Source organism: Manis javanica, chromosome 6, assembly GCF_040802235.1.
Source record: "Manis javanica isolate MJ-LG chromosome 6, MJ_LKY, whole genome shotgun sequence".
NCBI classification, from domain to species: Eukaryota; Metazoa; Chordata; class Mammalia; order Pholidota; family Manidae; genus Manis; species Manis javanica.
In genome coordinates, this window is record NC_133161.1 from 25542870 (window position 1) to 25564906 (window position 22037).

Consider the following 22037-nt stretch of genomic DNA (forward strand, 5'->3'; position numbering starts at 1 on the left):
TAATATATAGAGTACAACATGAGACTAGAACTCCTCCAGATGTAAATCTGGAATAATATTTGTGAACTTATGGGATTGTGTCACCTACCTTCCTACCTATTTATCTAATTCTTGTCATTATATATGTATTCTATTGTCCATATCTGTATCATAATATTTGTGCTTTCTTCTCCTTCCTTCCTTCCGTGGTCTCTTGCAATATTATAAAAACATGATGTTGATTATATAACTTACACCAGCGCAATAAAGGTCACATTGTTACATGTGTGTTGTATAGTAAATTTCTTTGTAAAACAAATAAGATTGTTGCATATAATATTGTCTTGAATCTGTGATTTGCCTTCATAGCTTTTGGTTCAATAATAATCTTTTTTACAAATAGAAAATTGTTGCTAAAATTCTGATTTGTGTAAAAACAGCAGTACTATAGTAGATAAAAAGGAAGTGAAGCAACTATTCATGGAGGCATTTTTTTGTGGATTATTTAATTTATGCATGCATACTGCTTTGATTAGATGAACTACCAGCTTTTCCTTAAAATAAAACTCAAAGGCAATTTGCACTTAATCATACTGAGAAAATTAGGTGAATTGCTCAAGATGGCAGAATATAGGGCTTAATTTATCATTTGTTATATTTTCATATTTATATAAAGTTACATGAAGTGTTGCCTAAGTGTTAAATACTTTGTCAACAGTTTAAATATGAAATCTTACAAGTATTAAAGTCAGTGCTTCATCCAAAGTTTAAATATATGTTTTAACATTTAAAAATATATTTTATTTAAAATAATTTATATTTATATTACCTTAGTACATACATGTACTATTTGGGTAAAGTAGAAATACTGATTTGTTAAACGTCTTTTTAATTCTCCCTTCCTTTCCTGCCAGTTAGCTATCAAGAAAATAGAATATTAAACTACCTTTTAGCTTTGTAACTTTATTATTAAAATATAACATTGTAAGTTATCTGTAATTTCACAATTTTATTTTTTCTTTATTTGGGATTGAGTTAAAAGGAAGGTATGGGAAAAATAAATATTTTTATGTTATGTAGTCAGTGAAGGGTCATTCATTCATTCGGTGAAACACTTCACTTCGTTGGAGCAGTGAGATAATACTTAGCAGTTTGGCCTTGTTAATATTTATTAAACTGGGTAGCTTTGTTTCTTGTCATGTCATGAATGAAATGCTAATTGAAAGAACCTGAGAGCTATTTAATATTTCATTTAGATTGCTTCTTTATTCTTGAGATTAAATTACTGGACAGATTGTTTCTTGAATTTGAACTGTTCATTCTTTCTTTCTTAATAAAATCCTATTTTATAAAAGGATTTATTTGAAGGATTTTGGTGGGTCTCTGTGGCTTAAACTTCCTAAAAGTCACGGGTTGTACTTTGAAAAGAGAAAATATAAGCCAAGAGGAAAAAAGTAAGGAGCAGCATCTTAGCATAAGCATATGATGGTCCAAATAGGTGGTGTATAAGTGTGCTCCAGCTAAGGAGATTCCATTTTCATTTCATCCACATGGAATCACTCAGATGAAAACACACACATGTGGAGATTTCAGTCCTCCTAGCCAAGTCCTGGCACAGCTGAGGAGTGCCCCCTTCTCATAAATCGATAACCAGCACAGTAAGTCCTTCCATTTTCAGACTCAGAATTCTGAGCATGTGCTTGTCCACCTGGCACATACCTGTTGTGATGCTCTTTGCACATCCTCTGGGGTTGCTTTTCTCTCTTGGCTGTCCATTCTCACCCAAGTCCAAACCTGACACAGACCCTGACCTCCCTAACTCAAGCTGACATGGACACTTCTGGGGGAGCGAGGATGGGGAAGAGCCTGGAGAAGAAATGTGTGCATTGGAGGTGGCATATGTACCCCTCCTGAGGGTTTGTATGAAAAGGCCAGAATGTAGATGCATGTATGTATGTGCAACCAAAGCTGCTGCTCTCTTTGGCTCAGTGAACTTCTTCTGTGAAGCTCTTCAGGTGGTACACTGTTTTTATTTGAGAAAGGAGAGTCTTTTTCTAATTTACATAAAGGCACTTCAAAAGTTAGTGGTGGCCCTGTTAAAGACCCTCTAGACAGTGGGCCTACACAATGTTTCAGAGTGTCACCTGTAGACCTTTGTAGCCCATCCAATCATTTTGGAAGGCTGACATTTTCTTAGGAGAAACAGAACAATGAGATAAATTTCAATATTTTGAAATTTAGATTAAGACTGATTTTTTAAAACCAAATCCCAGTACCTTTCTTCAGTTATTAAATATTATGAATGTGCTACAAGGACTGGGCTGTGTCAGTTCATCTTGGCTAACACTTAAATTCAGCTCTTATTATTTGTGCATGTTAGTTTTGTAGTTTTATTGTTGCATAATATCCCCAATTTACAAAGTGGCTAATTTTTAAGTATTTAAAGTGAGAAGAGTGATATAGAATTGCTGCAACTTAAAATAACATTATAAATATAAGTGATTAATAGTTCTCTGGTAGAAATATGAAATGTGAGATTGCATATTCTGTTACAAAGGAGTCTCCAACATATGATTTGCAGAAGCTCTCAAGAAACAAAAATGTAAAAAAAAAAAAAGTTAGATGATCTGTACCGAAATTGGAGTTTGATAGACTAGTAATCTCTTTGTCCTGTGTTTTGCCTGTCACAAAATTTTACATAATATAAAACCTTCAGGGCATTTCTGTTTTATTCGAAGTCCATTCATCGTTGTCAGTGGAATCTGACATGCTGTTCTTTGCGTTCAGTTTCTGATTTATCTGATAATGATAAAGGGACTTCCTCTGGCCATTTTTTTCTTGTGACTATTGGCAGAAATTTCTCAGTTCTGAATTCTCAACTGTTCAAAACTAATAAAGAAACTCCAAACATAGTGTCTCTAAACTTTTTGTATCTTCTTGAAAGGTATTTCATTAGGTTGTGCAATGCAGTGCAGTAATGTTGATTCATTTTATTCTTGCATCATTCTTTTGGGCAAGTCCCTCATTTTCTCATTTTAAAAATTAATTTAGTCTTTTTAAGGCATAGATAGGAATAATAATGAAATAATTACTAGGATAATGAAATAGCACAGTATTTCAATATACTGGAAAACAGATGATTAAGGTCTCATACTGTACATTTTCTAAAGGGTGCAGTAGAGCCATATCATAATGTGCTTTATTCTATTAAAAATAAGTAAAATTTGATCTTTGAATTTATTAAAGAAAATATATCATTAGATAATGCTTCTTACAAATAGAACTACTGAAAAGGGAAATTCAAAACCTAAAATTGGTTTACAGTGGATCCTGCTGGTATACTAAGAGATGACAATTTAATAATTTTTTACTCTTTTTGAAGATGCTTACTAAGGTTTTGTTATTTTTATGTTTTTTATGTTCTCTGTGAATTATTTCCCCCACCTCACAGAATCTAGTTTCTCTTTTTCCTCCTTCCCTCCTTAACTCTCCCCTTGTCTCTCCTCTGCCCTGTCTCCTGTTTCCTTCCCCCTTCCCTTCCACTCTGACTCCTCGTATTCCACCTTGCATTCCCCTCCCTGTCCCAGTGTCCCTCCTTCCTTCTCTTCCTTCTTTCCATTTTTGCTCCCTATCTGGTAATTGTTCGCTGTTTTTACATTGAAAAATGTAGGTATGATTTATTTTAGGTAGTTGGCATTAGTTTCATTTGCTCTGTATATTAGTACTTAGTTTTTCAATTTGATCTCCTTGAATGGAATCTGATAGAGAAAAATAGTACTTGCAAAGGACATGTTGATTGAAAGTGTCAGTCTAGGGTGGGTGGGAAGAGAAGAGCTCATCAGGCTGTTAATATGATAATGTGGAGATACTTATTTTGGGTGCTAACAGCCCCATTAGAAGCCTTACTTCCTCTTAGTTAATCAGTGTAACGTGCTTGGAAAACAGTCTACTCTGGGAAATAGTGGGGTTAAATACCAAAGTGCTATGTCTGCCTACCTGAAGTCATTTTATGGGTAGCGCGGGTCAGGATGGGTAGTTATTCAAACAGTTGTTCTATGCGCAAACTTTTAATTATCGTTGATTTTGGCTCTACTTTTCATTCCCGTCCTTGATCCCAATGGCTCCCATCTTTGTTCTAGCCACTTTATAATATCTTCCAGATTGCAGTCTCCTCTGTTCATTTTATCCCTTAACTGTTAACTTTCCCAGCTTTCTGAAATATGTTGATATATTCTCCTCTTCTTCACTCGCCTCTCCTCTCTCTCCTCTCCTCCTCCTTCACTCATCTGAGTTTACTCTTTCACATCTACTGCAATTCCTAAGGTACTGGTACAGATAGATAGGAAGTCAATACATTTTCTCAGCATGCAGTTTTCTGAAACATACTACAAGGCAGCATCTGCTGCAGTTTTTATTAACACCAGTATTTGAAGTTACTATTTTCATGGCAAGCCAACTACCATTAATTTTTTGGGGGAGGAGGGCAGTTTTAATTATATGACTTACCTCTGCTTCTAATAATGTATAATCTTTTATAGGTAACTAGCAAGTCATTTTCCTTTTGAGTTTGTTATTATATAATTTTCTATAAATTGTTTATTTGAATTACACATTTACTGTGAAACCTAGGGTTTATAACCAATTTTCATAGGATCTTTATGCAGCATATTGACTCTTCATTACATCTGTAGCAAGTATCTTCTGGTTTTTATTTTTACTTTGAGTTTAATAATGTTTATTCTATAAATTACATTTTATTTGAATATGTGCTACATGATTTCTTAGTTTTGAAGTATCAGAAAAGTTATTATTATTACACCACACAATTAATTAAAAAGGATTAAGTAGGATTTTTATTTTTGTTTTACCAAACTTTCTGTAATTTTTGTGGAACACTTTTACAGAATAATTTTGCAGTGCATTTGAAAGCCAAGAAAATGTCTCTATGTTTTGATTCTCATCTTAGAAGACTTAATTAAAGAGAGGAATAAAGTTTGGTGTTTTGAACTTAATAATTCTTATTCTGTCAAATGGTTTGAAATTCTAAAAGTCAGTTAAAATATTTTTGTGTTTTCTAGATTATTGCTCCGTTGTAACAATCGTGGACCAGACAAATGTAAAGTTAACCTGCCTGTTCTTTAGTGGAAATTATGAAGCCCTTCCAATAATTTATAAAAATGGAGATATTGTTCGCTTTCACAGGCTGAAGGTATAATTCTTGCTGTCTAGAACTTACATTTGTTTAAAGAGAACTCTGTATTGTTCACTAAAACTAGTTAGTACTAATTACATGGTTGCTTTAATGTGACATTAAGCATTTCAGGAGTTGAAGAAAAGAAAATAGTACGAGGCTCCAAATAATGTGTGTTAGGAAACCTCTTCATTTGAACAGACTGCCCTCCTTCCACAAAAATGTATTATATGCATAATTCAAATAAGTTGCATTCTGTCTTCTTACTTCTCAATATAGGTTGATGCTTTAAAAGTTTTCCATGCAGTTTGATAAAGAACATTTGTTTTTTAAAAAAAAGCGTTAAGTCAACAACAAAAAGTATATGAAGACTGGGAGATTACATTATTCTTTCTTGTTTATTGTATTAATACAATGAAAGTATTGAGATATTAAATATGAAATCAAAGTAAATTAACCTTCATTCATGAGAAATGTGTTAATATGTGAATAGATTCTTATGTGTTTTTAGAATTATGCTAGCAGTTAAATATTTAAATATACGAAAACCTTTAATAGGAAGTAGAGCTATTAAGTAGTATGTGATTTTTAACAAACCAGCTTTTTGATATTTTAATATTTTCAATCCCATAGCTTTTAGGCATTTCAATCCCTTCATCTTTTCCTCTTATGATATGGGTTTCCATGCAATCCCTTCATTATCTCTGTAGTCTTTTTCTTCTGATGCTTCTAATGCTTTATTTGTGTCATTCATTATGAGTGCAATGTTCATAAATGAGCACAATAGTCCAGGTGTGTTCTATTCTTAGATAAGGTGGGAATTACCCTTCTTGATCTCTTAATGCCTTTTCCCTGAGGATAGAAGAATACTAGAGAATATTTGTGTGAAGATAAAAAGAGGTAGGAACATTATCATTGTAGCACTGTAGTACAGACTTATCTAAACTTCAGAAAATAGCTTCCTATTCACACACTGAGTGTTTGTTGTTTCCTAGAGTATTTGTATTAAAACACTGCATCCTTCTCTCTTAATGTTTTTAGTTGTTATTTTTGGTGTTGTTCTACCGAAGTAGAATATGCATCTCTGTGGTTCGGTTTAAGCATACTCATGTAACTAGCACTCCAGGAACTTCCTTCATACCCCAACCCAGGGTAATCACTACACTTCACCCACCTCCAGGAGTAAATAATATCATAATTTCTAAAATATATTAGTTTCACCCTGTATTTGTTTTTTATATAAAGGGAAAAGACTATAGTTTTGTTTTTTTGTTTTTTGTTTTTAATGTCTGGCTTATGCTTGTGTGATTCAACCATATTATTGCATATAATTTTACTTTGTTCATTTTCATTGCTAAATGGTATTCCATTGTGTGAATACATCAGAATTTATATATTTATTCTGTTGAACATTTAGGTAGTTTTCAGTTTGAGGATACTATGGTTCTGTAAACTAGCTAGTTTGTATCTTTTAGTGAATCTGTGTGTTCATACATATAATTTATACAAGTATATAATTATACATAATATAATTATATGCACTTATAATTTATATATGTAATTATATATATAATTATAAGATATAAATATTGGTAATATTGATATTTACATGTTATATACTATATAATGCATATATTATATATGCATTTGAGTTTGTGTGTGTGTGTGTGTGTGTATATATACACACATATATGTGTGTGTACTAGACTAGCCCTGTTGCTATAGAATCCATTAAATCCATTAAAATGGACAAAGTACATGAACCAGCAGTTTTCAGGCATTGGTCACCAGATTCCTGTAATCAGAGAAAGAAGAGAAAACTGAAAAGGTGAGGCATAGGGATGCCACAACTCTGCTTGGGGGCAGTTTTCCAACCAACCGGCTTAGCATTGGTCCTGCTAAGCTGAGGTGGCTAAAATCAGTGTTCAAAGCAGTTGAAGTAACTGGAATCTTCAAGACAATGTGCCAGAGAGGAAAGAGTTATACCTAAGGGGATATCCAGAAGTCTGCTGGGGTGGGGTGTTGCCCATGAATACTTGGATGAAAGCTGGGCTGTACATGGGCAGGGCAAGACTACCTAAGCATTACAAGAGCTGATGTGTAGTTGAGTCTAGTGATTAGACAGGAAACAGATAGTAGACGTGTAGCAGTGGGGATGCTAAAAGTTTAACCTAGTCAGAGATAAATAACCTCATTAATATCTCTAACATGTTGGCTATTCAACTGAGACAATACAAAGGACTACTCACCTCACAAAATACCTTGTCTCACAAAACACTGAATCCTAGAATAAAGCCTACTCTAGATGTGTTCTGTCAAAGTCTGAAACCAGTTCTACATGGAAGACAGTATGTAAGATAAGTCCCACCAAGACAGAAGGGCTTCGGGCAATATTATGAGCTTTCAACAGATTCTTCTTAACAAAGCATAAAGCTAGGCCTTTATGATTCAGGGCAATCATCTGGCAGCTGAACTGCTGACAAGAGCAAGAACCAGTGTTGGTCAGAAGGAGGTAACATAATTCAGATCCTTTATAGTATCTCATCCTGTTGTAAAGAGGAAAAAAATACTAGACACTCCAAACCAACCCCATGGTGGCCCAGATGCTAGATTTTTAAATAAAGACTTTAAAACAGTTATATTTTCACAGAGTTAAGCCACATATGTTCAGCAAATTAAAGGAACATGTGGTTAAATGAATTCAAGATACGACATGTCGGCAGAGAAGAAGAAATTGAGCAAGAACCAAATAGAATTTGAGAAACTGAAGGGAATAGCAAAAGAAATAAAAAATCTACTGGATGGTCTAAACAGCAGGTTTGATTTATCACATATACTTGAAGGTATTTCAGTAGAAGTCACCAAATCCCAAAATAGGGAATAAAGAATGGCAGACTATCAGGGACCAATACTATCAAATGGGAAACATGCCATTTGATGTGCAGAAGGGAATGTGAATGGGGAAAAATTACAGAAATAAGGGCCATAATATTTCCTAATTTGATGGAAAATACTGACAGATTCAAGAAACTCAGTGTGCTCTATGCATGGTACCACAAAGAAAAGCACAGCTAAGCAAATCATGATGAAACCATTGAAAAAGATTTAAAAAATCTTGAATCAGCTGGCAGAGGAATGATACATTCCATATAGGGAACAATGATACCAGTCATCTTTGATTTTTTACTATTAATAATGGCACCCAAAGACCAAAGCACTGATAAATTTTAAGTAGTGATAAAAAATTTGTTCACCTGGAATTTTGTATCCAGAGGGTAAAATACCAACATTTTTATATAAATTTTATATAATGAACATGAGAGAATCCATGTCCAGTATATGTTCACTATAATAAAATGGTAAAGGATGGTATTCAGAGCAAAGAGTACTACCAACCAGAAACTTGGTCATTAGACAATGACCAAAAAAAAAAGATCCCCACAAGAAAAGGTAAATAAATGAGTAAATAAATATGAAAGACGGTGTTTTGTATTTATTCCCATAATTTCTGTAAAAGATAAATGGCTATTTGAAAGAAAAATAATATTGTGAGGTGGTTTTTTATGTGTGTGTTGGGGGGTATTTCATAAGGAGCAAAAGGTTGCTTTGTGAAGAAGACATAACAAATACGTGTGCGTCTAATCACTGAGCCTCAGATTCAGAAAGGACAAGTCTTTATGGCCTATCTTGGTTCTCTCTGTCAGGCTGATGAAACCTTAGCCTCAGCTACATTTTATTCACTTCAAAGTCTTATATTTTAAGTGTTCTTGTTCTCCCTATAACATTCATATGTAACTGTGACTTAATTATCCTTTTTCCTTTCATAAATTATACCTTAATAAAAATAAACCTAATAAATGTGAAAGTGCAGGCTTGATAAGATTAGACAGTCTACCACTTATCTCTTTATAAAATAGAAATAGATCTGCATAGTGTTTTGTTGTTTACTTGGTGCTTATGGATCTTGATATAGCCCAATTGGTTTTATAATTTTATATGCTAATTAAATGAGTATATTAAAGAATTACATCCTCTATTAACTATGCTAGCAAAATTTTATAATCTTTTGTTTCTTCAGTTCCTGGGTTCTGCATTAGTAAGCTGTTTTGTTTGTTTTGCGTTCTACTTTGTCCTGCTTTCTTAGATCCAAGTATATAAAAATGAGACTCAGGGTATCACCAGCTCTGGCTTTGCGTCTTTGACATTTGAGGGAACTTTGGGAGCTCTGATCATACCTCGTACTTCAAGCAAGTATTTTAACTTCACCACTGAGGACCACAAAATGGTAGAAGCCTTACGTGTTTGGGCATCTACTCATATTTCACCATCTTCAACATTAGTAAAATTGTGTGATGTTCAGCCAATGCAGTATTTTGACCTGACTTGTCAGCTCTTGGGCAAAGCAGAAGTGGATGGAACATCGTTTCTTCTAAAGGTAGATATTTTTAAATATTTGAGATTTTAAGTTAGCACTATATACCTGTCTATACCGAGCTTATATTTCATTACTCATGGAATCAATCTGCATACTGTATATTATATTAACTTAAAATCTAATTTATTGTTTTTGATGAGCCTGGATATTCATGCAACTCTACTATTGAACTTCTCTCTGTTATTCTATACTTCCAGAGAAAAATACTGTCAAATCTATATTTTAAGTATAGTTTATGCTATATTTATTTATACTTAGTGCTGATAAAATATGGAGTTGTTTTCGTATTTTTTAGTTACATTTCTACATATCCATATTTCTGTTTCCTTGTAGCCTGCCTTCTCACTCATTTTACTTTCTTGGACTATTAATACTGGTTTCTCAAGTGACTTTACCTCCTGCTTTTCTGATAATCTTGGAAGTATTTCTTATTGTTCTTATTATGTTTGGTTTTGTTTTTAAATCAGCAGGATTAAAAAATGTAACATATGACCCTTCTGTCTCATCTTTGTTTGCACCTAACCTTGTTTACTCATGCATAGCTTCTGTAGAAGACAATTAATTGTGTGATATTTTTCTCACCTACTCATCCTATACAAGCTGCACTTAAACAACACTGCTTCAGCCCTGCTCCTATGGTTCTTTCTTTCTTTCTTATTTTTTCATTGAAGTATAGTTGATACACAGTTAGTTTCAAGTATGTAACATAACTGGTTCAATGATTACCCATATTATTAAATCCTCCCATCCCCACAAGTACAGCTACTGTCTGTCAACATAGGAAGATGTTACAGAATCATTGACTATATTCTCTGACCATATTATCTTTACTACTATCCCCTTGACCAGCCTACATTATGATTGAGAAATTGTGTGCCCCTTTATTGCCTTCAACCTCCGCACCCACCCACTCTAGCCCCTCCCCCATGGTAACCACCAGTCATTTCTCAGTGTCTGTGAGTCTATTGCTGTATTGTTTATTCTGTTTTGCTTTGTATTTATATTCCTGTGGTTATTTCTTTAGCTTCTGACTCTTTGGAACAGTACGACAGGAAATGGAGTACAACAGCGCTTGGACAAGTATTCGGTTTAGCATTATTTTCACTTATACCTTATATGAAGGAATGGTGAAGACAGAAATCATTGAATAAAATAGGAAGTTTTTAAGGTTTTTGAGGTTGAAGATAGCACATGTTTATGTACACAAATACTATGAAAAAGTAAATTCATAGTATAAAGAAAATTAAGTCAGAATGACAGCCAAAGCTAAAGCAACATAAAATCATCCAAAGTTAAAAGGATCTTAGGTCATCTAGTCAGTTTCTGCCCAGTGACACCCATCACAAATGAGCATTTATTTGCTAATTACTGAACGCTTCCATGACAAGGAATCTGTTGTGCAGAGAATTATTCTCTGTTTTGACTGCTATATTAGAAAATTCTTAAATTATGAGATAAAATCTACAACCTTTTAGCTAACATGGCTGATTCTACATTTCCTTTCTAAAGCAATAAAACACATACCTGCATCCTCTTTTTGTAGATAGCTTTCAGATAGTAAAAACAGCTTTCATGTAGATGTTATTTTAAAATACAAGATTCAGAGTTGGATGTAAGAAATTACCCTAGTAAGACTTTCCTCAAGATAATTAAATCTCAAAAGTCTTTGTATGCTGTTTGACTTAATTCTACTTTTATAAATGTATTTCATAGGAATAATTCAAAATCTGGAAAAAATGCATTTAAATGAATGTTCATATCCTTATATTTCTTACAGTCCAAAAAATTAGAAATCAATTATAGCTATAGGTTATTAAGAATATAATGTTATTTTAAGAGTATATTAAAGACTATGGCCAGAGATATAGTCAAAAGTACTGAGAGACAAAATTAAGAGTCTTAAATCTCTTCATAAAAGAAAGAAAGAAAACATAGCATATTGAAATAAACTTTAAACTCAAGAAATTAAATGACAAAACAGGACTATAGAAGGTAGTAAGAAATATTTTAATAAGGTATATAATTTTTGGATAGGTAATTTTAGCTTCATCTAGATATTTAAAAGACATTTTTAAATGATTTCTAGTGAAAAGCTTCTCTCCTTGACTTCCTTTCTTATACCCATCTTAATCTCTCCCTCCAAAAACTGTAACTGAATCAAGTTTCTTGAATATATTTTCTCATGTATTTTAGTTCATATACAAATACATATTCTTTTTTCTCTTTTTGTATGTACATGGTAGCATACTATACACACTACTCTGTAGTTGCTTTTTTAACTTAATTCTATCATAAGAGATTTTTCTACATCACCTCTTAAAAAGTTTCTTGTCTTAGTTTCCTAGGACTGCCGTAACACATTACCACAAACTGGATGGCTTGAAGAAATGTAAATGTATTATCTCCCAGTTCTGGAGCCAGAAGTACAAAATCAAGGTGTTGGCAGGCTCCCACTCCCTCCGAAGGCTCTTCAGGAGAATGCTTCCTGGCTTCTCCCTAGCTTCTGGTGGTTTCTAGCAACCCTTGACATTCTCTGGTTCACCAGCTGCACCACTCTAATCTCTGTCTCTGTTGTTAAATGGCCTTCTTACCTATATGTGTGTAAGTCCAAATTCTCCTCTTCCTAATCAATGGATTTCGGGCCCATCTTACTTCAGTATGACCACATCTTAACTGACTACGTCTGTGGAGCCACTATTTCCAAATAAGGATACATTCACAGGCTCCAAGTGGACATGGATTTTTTGGGGGAACACTACTTAACTGCTTTGGTTTTTTATCTGATGGGGGTATGGAATCATTTATTTTAATTTGTGTCCTATTGATGCATTTAGGAGGCTTACTTAAACATTTGTCATTTCACATGTGTCCTGATAGATCTGTGAAGATAAATTTTCTAGAAATAGAATTGCTGATTTAAGGAGTATGTGCATTTGAAATTTTGGTAACTCTTGCTGAATTACCCCTCATAGAGGTTGTGCTCCTTTAAACAATTCCTAGCCATGTATGAAAGTACCTGTTTCCTAACAGTAAGATATGTAAGAATTGTTATGTATGATTTTTTTTAATAGAAAAAGATAAAATTTCCCAAAGTTCAAATATTTTTAAAAAAAGAGTTTGGTTATTATGATTTTTAAAAAGATAGAGAATCTTCTAAGTTAGAGATGATACAACAGATGTATTCACATATACAGGAGAGCTTAAGCATCATAAAATGGTATCTCCAACTTTTATGCTGGCAAATAATAAAATCTAGTGTAAATTGATTATTTTTCACTTTTAAAATTTAAATGTAACATAGATTTTTACATTGTTGAATTAACTACTGAAAATATTACATGCCCAGATAGTGAATTCCTTCAAACTGAATTAGACCAAAAGCAGACCAATATTATATAAAACAAAGGGCACACATCCCAGTTATATTTATAAATATAGAAACCAAAATTCTTGATCAAATATTATCAAACAAAATCCAACTATATATTTAAAAATAATATACTGTAATCTAGCACAATCTAGTTTTAAAAATCAAATTATTTAATTTCAGAAAAATTATAGTCATCTCTGTGAATGTTAAAAATTATATGATTTTTCCATGAATGTTAAAAATTATTTTTATGAAATTGTTCAACAAAAACAGAACTAGATGTGTGCTTTGTTTAACTTTGTAAACATTTTCTATCATAAGGTAAACAAAATATCTAAGGTTGAAATTCTGGAGTCAGTAACGCCAGGAACAAGACAAAACCTTCTCAGTTATTTTGTCAGTTATGTAATGTTCAGGACATCTTGTAAAATTCACTAAGAAAAAGAAATGAGACATATAACTCTCTTAAAAGGATAAAAAAGGGTCAGTTACAAAAGATACAAATTCCGATAACTAACTGAAAAGTTTTTTAGATCAGTAAAAATTATTCAGTGAGATAAGTAGTTCAAATCATGAGTAAAGTATAGCCTTCTTATATATCAGTAATAAATAGAACATACAGTAATAAATAGAATAAAAGATTTTTTGAAGTCACAACTGTTAAAGTTCCTACAAGAAATAGCTGAGATAACTACAAAACTTTACTTAGTAGCATAAAAGAAAACTTGAACTATTAAAATATTTTTTATTCTTTCCTGAAGTGTTTTTAAGTAGAATGTAATTGTTTCTTTAGTTGACAATAGTTCTGAAGTTTATTAGAAACATTGAATGATCAAGGATAAATAAGAAAGGCTTGACAGAGGAAACTAAGTGGGGCCTCCAGAGCAAATATCAAGACATAGTATGAAATTACAGTAATTAAAGCCACAGTAAGACTAATTAATGGAAAAGATTAGGAACCTCAGAAACAGTCTTATGCATACAATTCAACATATAAAAACATTAAATAATATTTTAAATTGGTGAAGAAAGACAAATGGTGATTGTTATCTATGTTGAAAAATATCAGGTTTGTATGTAATATACATACTGCTAACAGATTGAGTTTTGATACAAAATTATAAATTTTCAGAATTAAAAAAGTCTGACTTCAAGACAATTAAAATCAAAGCACAAAAGCTGTATAGCAATACTGTACCTGTTTAGCCCTTCTCACAAAAGACTCATGAATTAGTCTGTTAAGCCATTCTAAAGTCACAAAAACTGTACACAAAATGAAAAATTACTTTCCACGAGGGAAAAATATTTGTGACATATAATATTACTGCTCCCAAAGTGATTGTCCTGATTCTTTAAATAATTTATGAAACAGTGAGTGACACAAACTCATGACTGTTTATTTGAAATTAGCGCTATCACCAGCATTATTCGTTAATTCCTCTGTAATCTGACACTGGCAGACAATTTCTTTATAGAAATTTTTTTTTTTTCTTTAGATAGTCTGTTTACTCTTGTCCAGCCAAACTACAGACATGCCAGAGGCATTCCTCCTCACACCAAGTATCTTGTGTTGTACTCTTCTATAGCACAGCTTAGCTATCATAAAACCCCAGCACAGTGCAGGCTTTCATGCTGTAAGGATGGCACAGTGCCTGCTTGTCCTGTGCCTGTGTCCCCATCCTGTCTCAGTGTAGCCTGCATAGTAGTCCAACGTATCTTTTCCTTTTCCAGAATCCATGATTCTCATTAATTTGTATTCACAGCATCTAATATAAGCAAAATATTCATATCTGTAAGTTTAAAGGCCTTTTCCAAATCAAAACAAAGTGGAAAAATGGGCAAAAATCAGAATACACTTCTAAAGACTAGGTATGTATATATAAGAAAATAAGTAGAGATTCTCATAGAGGTTTATATACAAGGTAGTAATAACTTAATTATTTAAAAGAGCAAAAAGTTTGAAGCAACCCAAATAACCAGTAGAGGTACTAGTTTAATAAATTTGTGTGCATCCATAGCATAAAATAATGTAAAGGTGTTGAAAGTCGTATTTTAGAAGAATATTTAAATTGCCTGATAAATTGCTTAGCAATAAACTAAGAAATGAAAAGCAGAATATAATGCCAGTTTGTTAAAATGAAAAAAGAAAAACATAAATGCAGTGAAGAAAAAAGATAAAGTAAATGCAACAATATGTTAATGTTTTCTTCCAGGCTTACAGCAGTGTGAATTTTTTCTTTTTTGTATTTCCCATATTACCTATACTTTTGTGGTCTTTTTGCAATTGTACAAGAATATATGTCATGTTTAAAGTTTAGCAGATACTGGGGGGATACATTTAATTACTTTTGAGTTATATTACACCAGCAAATCTCTTTCTGCTCCAACAGTTTTGCAAAAAGATCATTAAACTTTGCTTTACCCTCTTACGGCAGGTATGGGATGGCACCAGGACCCCATTCCCATCTTGGAGAGTCTTAATACAAGACCTTGCTCTAGAAGGTGATTTAAGCCATATTAATCGGCTGCAGAATCTGACAATAGACATTTTAGTCTATGACAACCATGTTCAAGTGGCAAAATCTCTGAAGGTGATGTTGAGTAGCAAATGTTTGCTATTTTGTATTTTTGTAAATTTGGGGGTAAATCACATTTATAGATAATATCAGGATCTAGAAATTAACTTCAAATTTATTTTCCTTTAATCTTTAATTGTAAAGTGTACTAAGTATTATTGATTGGTTCGACAAAATCTAGCCTGTAACTTTGTATTCATTACTTAAAATCATTAATCCACTTCTAATATTTATGATAAATTATATTTGCATTTGTGTGTGTTACAGTTTATAAAAATTTGCTCACAGTTTTTGAGATACAGCTTTTTAGATAGAAGTACACTCTTTAGATATGATACTTCTTGCTTATTAATAAAATTTTAGGGAATATTTTCCTTCTGTTATATCTTATTTGCAAGTATCCTTTCTAACAAAGAATAGTATCATTAATAATAAAAAAATAATAGTAACATTTGTTAAGCACTTCATATGTACTTAGAACTGTCCTGTGTGGTAGGTACTATCATATTTTGATTTTACAAATGTGAAAACGGAGGCATGTTTCCATTTTACAAGCAAGAAAATGTTAAGTCCAAGATTTCGTAGCTGCTGGGATGAAGCTACTTGTTTAAATCTACAGTGTCTGTTTCTGGAGCCAATCCTCATTAACAATATATGAAATGATTTTCTTTATTGAAATAGCTTCCATTCTACCTTTCAGAACTTATACAGACTATTTAGAGGAAAGAAACTGTGAAAGTGAATTGCAGTTTTTTTAGATCTGAATTTTAGTCCCCAGATTCCCTTGGTAAATAAATGTTCTTCGAGGAGGAAATAATTCCACTCACACATTATGTTACAAATAGGGCTGCGCAACTCAAATCAATAAATTAGGTTAAAGTCAGGGTCCAGAAAGGTGATAACTGCATTTTCTTGTGCTTTATGCATGTGTGTATGTGCACGTGTTCATACTTGGCATTCCAGAGAAAATTAACAGTTGAAGATTTATTTTTGACGCATTTCTGTTTTATCTGCATTGATTATTTTTTTCTGACAATAAATGTAATGTTAAAGCAAATTCTGAGATCTTTTAAGAACACAGTTTTAAAAATAAAATGTGAATTTATTTTTTATTCTATTTTCACCATTTAATTCCCTTCTGTTTCCCAGTTCTGCTTCTCTAAGTCTTTCTATTTTCTTGCTTTTACTGATTTCCTTGTCCAAGCCCTGAACAGTACCCAGCGTAGTGCTTTCCACATAGTAAGGATGAAGTAAATAATATCTGCCAGTGAATCAATGAGTACTCTGCATTTTTGATATTTTTTTCCATCTCCCTTTTGTCTGCTTTATCTCACCCACTAGAGGGTGCTATGAGAGCGCACATAAAATATAGGACAGTTAATTTCTTGCTAAAGATACTAACATTATTTATCTTCAGTGTAGTAGAAAAATGAAAAGGATTGTCTCTGTATATTAGTAATATAATGGTGGGCTTTTATTTAATGTGCATTGACATCATATCAATAATTAATTTATAATTAAGTAAATCATTTAAATAATAATTTCTTAAATTTATTTTGAAATAACCTCTATACCATTTCACATTGAGAAATCTCCAGAGTCGTGACATTGGTACAAATTAATTCTTATCAGCACTTGAGGACAACTGTTTAAAATTGTATCTTTAAACCAAAGTACATGTAACACAGTGTATTTTTGTTGTGTAGTAACAGGAAAAAGGTGTCATTTTTTTAATAAAGATGACAGTTAAGGCAATTCTAAAGTTAAGTTTAATTGACTTCTTTCTATATTTTATAGCCTAAATTGCTTTTAACATTTTTCTTAAACCTTGCATTTAAAGTTTTACACACACACACACACACACACACACACCAAATGCCATTTCAAACCTTTAGCCAGACATTAGAACAGTGTATTTTCAATGTCCAGTCTTTCCCTGACAGAATTTAAAGAACTGTAAAAGTTATAACTACTTTTTGGCTTTCAGTAGTTCAAGAGCTATAGTTGTTTATTTTCAGACATAAACAAATCTTTAAAAATATTAAAACTAAAGGGATATTCTTGACAGTTTATAAAGGAATACTTAAGTTATTTCTAAAGGAATAGTGATTTAATAGCCATATTTGCTTTTGCTTATCTTTAATGTTTCTGTTTTGAAATGGGCCTTTACAACAATTCTTTATATTTTTATAATTTTTGGTTATGACTCCTTTACTTGTATTTTTGGAATCTTATCACATTACTGACAAGGTTAAGCAATATTTGTCTATTATAGTAGCACATCTGCCACATTTCATAGTAAATTTAGCAAGCTTAAAAAAAATACAATGCTGCCTCCAGAAGGAATTTCTAGAAATAACAATTTGTCATCTTTCTAGCTTATTCATATAAATTTTCTCTTGGTCTTTACATTTTGTTTTATTATGAAATACAGTAGTAGAAAAGATAGTATAATAAACACCCATATGTCTATCTCCAAGAACATTCCTAAATGTTTTGCCACACTTATTTCAGGTACTTCTAATTTTTAGGAAATACTTCTGTACTGCTGAACGTTCTTTGTGCCTCTGCTTATTCCCGTTTTTTGCTCCCCAATATTCTTTTTCTACTTATCCTAATGTGTAGGTATGTACAGTCACATTTATCATACTTTTATATACTTTTGTCTGAAAAACACATGTAGTATGTGTATCATTCTATAATTTGCTTTTTTCCCTTTATGTTGAAATTTTAAGATTTGCCATGTTCATACATGTGTCTGTAATAATACCAGACTGTATTATGTATTATACCTTTATTTATAAATGATATTCCATAGATCTAGCAAGCTCCCTCTCCCAGCTCAGTCCTCAAAATTGACTTGCTAGTCACTTTCATATACATTTTCAGATCAACTTTTCAAATTCCATGAAAGACACTGGGGATTTTGATTGAAATTGCATTAATTTTAAGCTTAATTAATTTGTGGAAAATTACCATCTTTATAATGTTGAAGCTTTTCATATATGAATATGTTATCTTCCTCATGTGTTTAGGTCTTCTTTTAAGTCCTTTGTAGATTATATACATATACTGTACAGTGTAATTATGTATATTTAAAGAGAATTGTAGAATAATAAATATTTGAAAAGAGTGAGGTTAAAGTAAATAGAAGTAGATTGCTTTATATATTTTGGAGACCCTGAGGAAAATCAGTTTTGTCTTCTCTTTCTTTTTGGTGTTTTCCTTCTCGAACTCTCCTTACCCTGCTTCCTTGCCATGATGCAATTGTCAGTGGAAGAAGTCAGGGAAGAGAAGACTAAATGCCTTACCTCGTTCTCACAAAACCCATGATTGGGTGGGTTAAAGACCCTTGAGAATAAAAGAGTAGCATCGTCTGGGAGTATAGACTGTCCCCCTTGCTCTGCTCCCTTCCCCACGCATCAAATCCAGAGGGTAATGAGGAGAAATATAGTTGACTGAAACAGTAATAAGCAGAGGTGGGAAATTGGTTTACTACCTCATCTTTTTTATATTCCCCTATATACAGCTTTTCTGTTACATAGTATCTCACCACTGTTACACAGTCCTGACCCTGGAAAGAAGAGAGAATGTATGTAGTCCCACAGTTATCAGTGGTCAGGAGTGCTGTTTTATACCAGCAAATCCAATTTCCTAGTTGGTAACTCCTTTTGTTTGTAACTCTTTCTCATGAAAGTCACTGTGATTTAGGTTATATAGCTTCTTCCCTTGAATAGATGTCAGTTTCTTTTTAAATGTTCTACATTAAAAGAATATCAAATACCCTATAATTAGAGACATTTTTAATTTTAGCATAGCTAAACATCTAAAGTTAACTATGGAACATTTGATTCAAAACTATAATTGGTTTAATCCTGTATTTGAACTCATAAATGTGTGTGCTTTACGGTATACAGACACAATTGTTTATTAACAAAAGTTGTGGGATGGGGGATGTTTATTATTTTGATATTGTAGGACATTTAAAAATATATTCTAGTATTCTCACAGTGACAGTTTTTAGTGATAATATTTAATTAAATTTACCTGAAAGTAGTTAAAGCAATTTTTTTCAGAAACCTGAAGTTTTCCTAATCAGATACAAAGCTTAGATTTGATTTAAGTAATGGATTTCTTAACTACTAAATTTTATTAATGTGAAGACTCAATCTTATTTTGCACTTAAATATCTCTGAAATGAAAGTATGTCTTACATTTGAAAAAATATGTCTATGTACGTACATACATGCATAGCTTTGTAGAGACATAGGTTTTGGTTTTGATACAGTGTCCTTGGGGCCAATATTCAGTACATACCAGTATAGCAAACCTGTGTCCTTTCTGATGGGTCAGCACCCCTGGTTGGTCAGCATGAATATCAGAGATTGTTTGATTTTTCTATATTTTCTAAATAATAAGTTATCTCTTTTTAGGTTGGGAGCTTTCTTAGAATTTACAGCCTCCATACCAAACTTCAGTCTGTGAATTCAGAGACCCAAGCAACATTGTTAGCTCTAGAGTTTCATCTCCATGGGGGTACCAGTTATGGTCGGGGAATCAGAGTCTTGCCAGAAAGTAACTCTGATGTGGATCAACTGAAAAAGTAAGCATATTATGTATCTATTTAGAAATAGTAACTAAGGTATTAATTAAACTGATTTCCAAAATAATATTGTTTGGGAGTGTGCATGGGGATGGTGATTGGTATCTGATAGGCTCCTTGTAATTGATCCTCATAGACTCCTTTGCCATTATCCATTTTTTTAAACAGATGAACTCAATGAAACAAATTAAGTGATTGTGGCTTCCAGCAGCTAAATGGTAGCAGAGCTAGGGGTATAGATTTAAGTTTCCAACAGTTACTTATGTCTACTCTTGCACATATGCTCTTCTACCATTGGCCACCTGCTCCATGTATAGTAACAGTGGAAACTGGACCTTAACTAAAGTATGAAAAACTTGATGTGTATCTAGGATTCTGAACATACTTCCTGCCATGAAAAAAAATTTTCTTTCTAAAGTACCTATGACTGATAAAAAAAAAGGTAATAGAAGTGTTTTAGGGTACCATATTTTTACAACCTTTAGATGTGCCCAGAAAGTGAACTGTATCTTAACTTCAGCTGTATTTGCAATTCCTTTTTTCCTGAAGTATTCCTAGTGGTCACTGTGTACAGAAATTTTTGACCAGTATTTTAGAGATATAAAAATATATTTGCATATCTTCAAAGAAATGTAGGAAATACTCTGTTCTGCACATTGAAATGAAGTAACTATTTTCCAAGTTTTGATATATATTGAAGTCAGTGTGACTTTAAAACCAATTAAATTGGCTATTTTAATAAACATACCAGTTTCACTACTTTTTTTTCATATTGGAATTATATCAATGCACTATTTCACTTGAATCTAGAATGAGGTTGTTGTGGCTGTGAATGTCACCCATTAAATTCCCAGATTATTTTTGTTCGCAGTTTCATTATCCCATTGTTCACTTTCAGAAGATTCCATGTGTCTGGAATCAGGTTTAAACTTTGGGTGCCTTTGGAACCCCCAAATAATCTGATGTAAGCTATAGGCCTTCTATTGAAGCATGCGTACGCACAGAGGATCTTTTACACAGTTTCAGTGATTTCTTGGTTTCTTAGGACAGAACTAAATTAACCATAATAACTTGGTTTTGTAATTTCAAGTTATACTCTTTCAATTATAGGAGTTTAGAATCTGCAGATTTGACAGCCAATCAGTCTCATGGTATATGTCAATCAGAACATGAGGACAGCTTTCCAACTGTTTCAAGTAAGAACAGTTTTTAATGTTGACAGTTTAACTTCTGCTACATAAAACAGCTTTATCAACATTAATCCTCTTTTTTAACATCTTCTCATCCCTTCCTCTTTTTTCTTAAATCCATATTCTTGTAAAGGAACTTGCTAGATCTTTATCTGTGTCCTGTGCAAAGGTAAATATTACTCCTCCCTTAATTACATAATTACATTTTCACACTGTGGTGGTAAGGATTACTTGATTTATGACATATAATATTATATATTTATATATGTACTTTATGTATATGTGTGTATTATTTTTTTCAATCATACGTATTTTAGAGGTATTTTTTAATCATATATATCTTAGAGGTATGCATGGTTCCCAGTCTTTATCAGAGTTAATCAGGTACCATATTAAAATTGGTTGCATATTTGTTGTGTATTTATATTTTGTCTACCTGTATAAATGATTATTCAAATCTAAATTTTAAAACTCTCAATCTATAAGATTTTTTTCCTTTACCACTTTGTCTTAATGTCTGCTTGTACATTCTGGGACCTGGAATCTATGTGATGTTTCTGTCCCATATTTTTTTACATTCTAATTTCTTCCCTACTATGACAACCATTTTGTAAGTATTTATATATTTTTATATATTTATATATATTTCTATACCAGCAATGGTAAGCATTAAAATTAACGTGTATTACTTTG

At 32.4% G+C, this 22037-nt stretch overlaps 1 protein-coding gene across 7 annotated transcripts in view; it reads left to right on the forward strand.

Annotated features, from left to right (window-relative positions):
* The window catches only part of POT1 (protection of telomeres 1), a 124215-nt gene that overhangs the window by 36966 nt on the left and 65212 nt on the right, over positions 1 to 22037 (forward strand). For all 7 annotated transcript variants that reach the window (XR_012132153.1, XM_037023491.2, XM_037023488.2 and 4 more), the window contains 5 exons: positions 5058 to 5188; positions 9315 to 9605; positions 15411 to 15566; positions 19985 to 20154; positions 21265 to 21350. Coding sequence is in view for 6 of the 7 variants with exons in the window: in XM_037023491.2 (XP_036879386.1) it covers positions 5058 to 5188; positions 9315 to 9605; positions 15411 to 15566; positions 19985 to 20154; positions 21265 to 21350 (834 nt within the window). In the remaining variant the exon portion in view is untranslated. The remainder of the gene's footprint in view (positions 1 to 5057; positions 5189 to 9314; positions 9606 to 15410; positions 15567 to 19984; positions 20155 to 21264; positions 21351 to 22037) is intronic.